The sequence below is a fragment of the Rhincodon typus genome, unplaced genomic scaffold (genome assembly GCF_021869965.1).
Source record: "Rhincodon typus isolate 14 unplaced genomic scaffold, sRhiTyp1.1 hic_rhity00012253, whole genome shotgun sequence".
Classification (NCBI taxonomy): domain Eukaryota; kingdom Metazoa; phylum Chordata; class Chondrichthyes; order Orectolobiformes; family Rhincodontidae; genus Rhincodon; species Rhincodon typus.
The window spans coordinates 1903-3721 of record NW_025977891.1 but is presented as its reverse complement, the minus strand read 5'-3'; the positions used below and the strand labels follow the sequence as shown (position 1 = coordinate 3721).

General features: G+C 56.1%; 1 protein-coding gene across 1 annotated transcript in view; it reads right to left on the bottom strand.

Moving 5' to 3' along the window:
• Nucleotides 1-1127: 1127 nt before the first annotated feature.
• LOC125482552 (tau-tubulin kinase 1-like) overlaps nucleotides 1128-1819 on the bottom strand; it is a 1412-nt gene continuing 720 nt past the window's right edge. The window contains exon 2 of the mRNA XM_048594646.1: nucleotides 1128-1457. Within this exon, the coding sequence (XP_048450603.1) occupies nucleotides 1158-1457 (300 nt within the window). The 3' untranslated portion in view covers nucleotides 1128-1157. The remainder of the gene's footprint in view (nucleotides 1458-1819) is intronic.

Here is a 1819-nt window from a genome sequence, read left to right as displayed (position 1 = left end):
ACGTCCCAGACTGTAACTCCCCCAACCTCCCGCACCCTGATATCACCAGGACGTCCCAGACTGTAACTACCCCCCACTCTCTCACTCACCCTGATATCACCAGGATGTCCCGTATCTAACATCTCTTTAAAACCAGCAATAGGAACCTCGTGGCCAGTGCTGAGAAATAGACCCAGTTCCTGCTATTACAGTTCTCTCTCCAAATACATCAAAGCTGCAAACTATCACACATTTTGGTAACTGTCGGGTTTAGGAAATTGTACTTTTTGGTATTGAAGCTGAGCACAGTGTGAGGCTGGATGAGGAACATAATGCCTGCATTTGCTCAAAGGGCTGGCATGGAGATCAGACAGCTGGTGTGGAACTGTACAGGTTTGACATGATAGCAGCTACACTGCTAGAAACAGGACAGGCTCCATGTTTCAGGGGGACCCAGGTTAATGCCTGCACACAGCATGGCTTTGTCCCTGGGCCCATGTGCATTGAATCTGAAGTAAAGGACATTATGCTGGGATTACATGGGGGAATGCCCCTACAGTCCCAGTGATTGTAAAATCACTTTCTGAGGATAGAGATCCCTCCGGGCTAACGGGCACTCCCCCGCGCCCCCCTTCCCCCTCAACCCTCCGGGCTAACGGGCACCCCCCCGCGCCCCCCTTCCCCCTCCGGGCTAACGGGCACCCCCCGCGCCCCCCTTCCCCCTCCGGGCTAACGGGGCCCCCCACTCTCTCTGGGGGTAACAAAGGCTTGGAATGGGATCATGGATCAGGTGTAGAGGGATCACTCGGAGAGGTGCTGTGGATCAGGTGTAGAGGGATCACTTGTAGTGCTGTGCTCAGTGTTGATAGGCCAGTGTGCTTACCTTGCTGACTGGATTGAATCACTGTACATATATATGGTTTCAAATCTATACATTGCATAAGGACTGACAGTTCCTCGGTGTCTGAAACATGCAGATATTCACCCACTGGCCTCAGTTCTGCAGCTACTGCTCAATGTGGGGGTGTGGGGTGGTGGGGTCCCCAAGGGGCTGTCAGCTTCAGAATATTGCTGTTCCCGGCTGCTGAGAGCAGGGTTCCCCCACCCCACAGCCCATTCACCTCCCCCGCACCCCCCCACTGGGGAAATTCGGCCAGCCTCCCGGCAGGGGGAAGGTGTCAGCTCTTAGACACAAAGCGAGCCCACACTTGCTGAAGCTGTGTGCGTGAGATACGGAGGACAGATGGCATCAGTCGGTGGTTGCCTGTGACAAGAGGCATGTGTCTCCGAGATGACGATGGCAGTCGGGCTGGGCTGCTTTCCGCTGAGCGGCTACGCTGGAGAAAGCTGTTGCTGGGCTGTGGGTAGTGCTCGGTCTCTAGGGAGGAGGAAGAGAACACCGAGGAGGCGAGTCTCCTCAGAGGGCTGTACCTCGGCACCGAGTGCTGAGGCAGCGCATCCGCACCCTCCTCCTCAAACTGAAAGAGAAAGCGAGGGTCAGACACAGGGAGGTTACAACGCTGTACTCAGGGAGCCCACGTTTCAATCCCATCCACACTCATCTGAACAGCTACGTTCCATTTAAAGTATTGAACATGACAAGTTCACTGAGCAGGCAGAATATAAACCCACACCAACTGGGGGGGACTGCAAGCACAGACCATTCTGTCAGGCAGGACCACCACAAAGGGCTCTCTGTACAATGAGGGTCGGACAAGAAATGGTGATCACCGAGACAGACAGAGAGGGGGCGTGGGGGGGGGGGTGGGGAGGGGAAGGAGATGGGGGGGGGGGGGGGACGGGGAGGGGGAGGGGGAGGGGGAGGGGAAGGAAGGCGGTG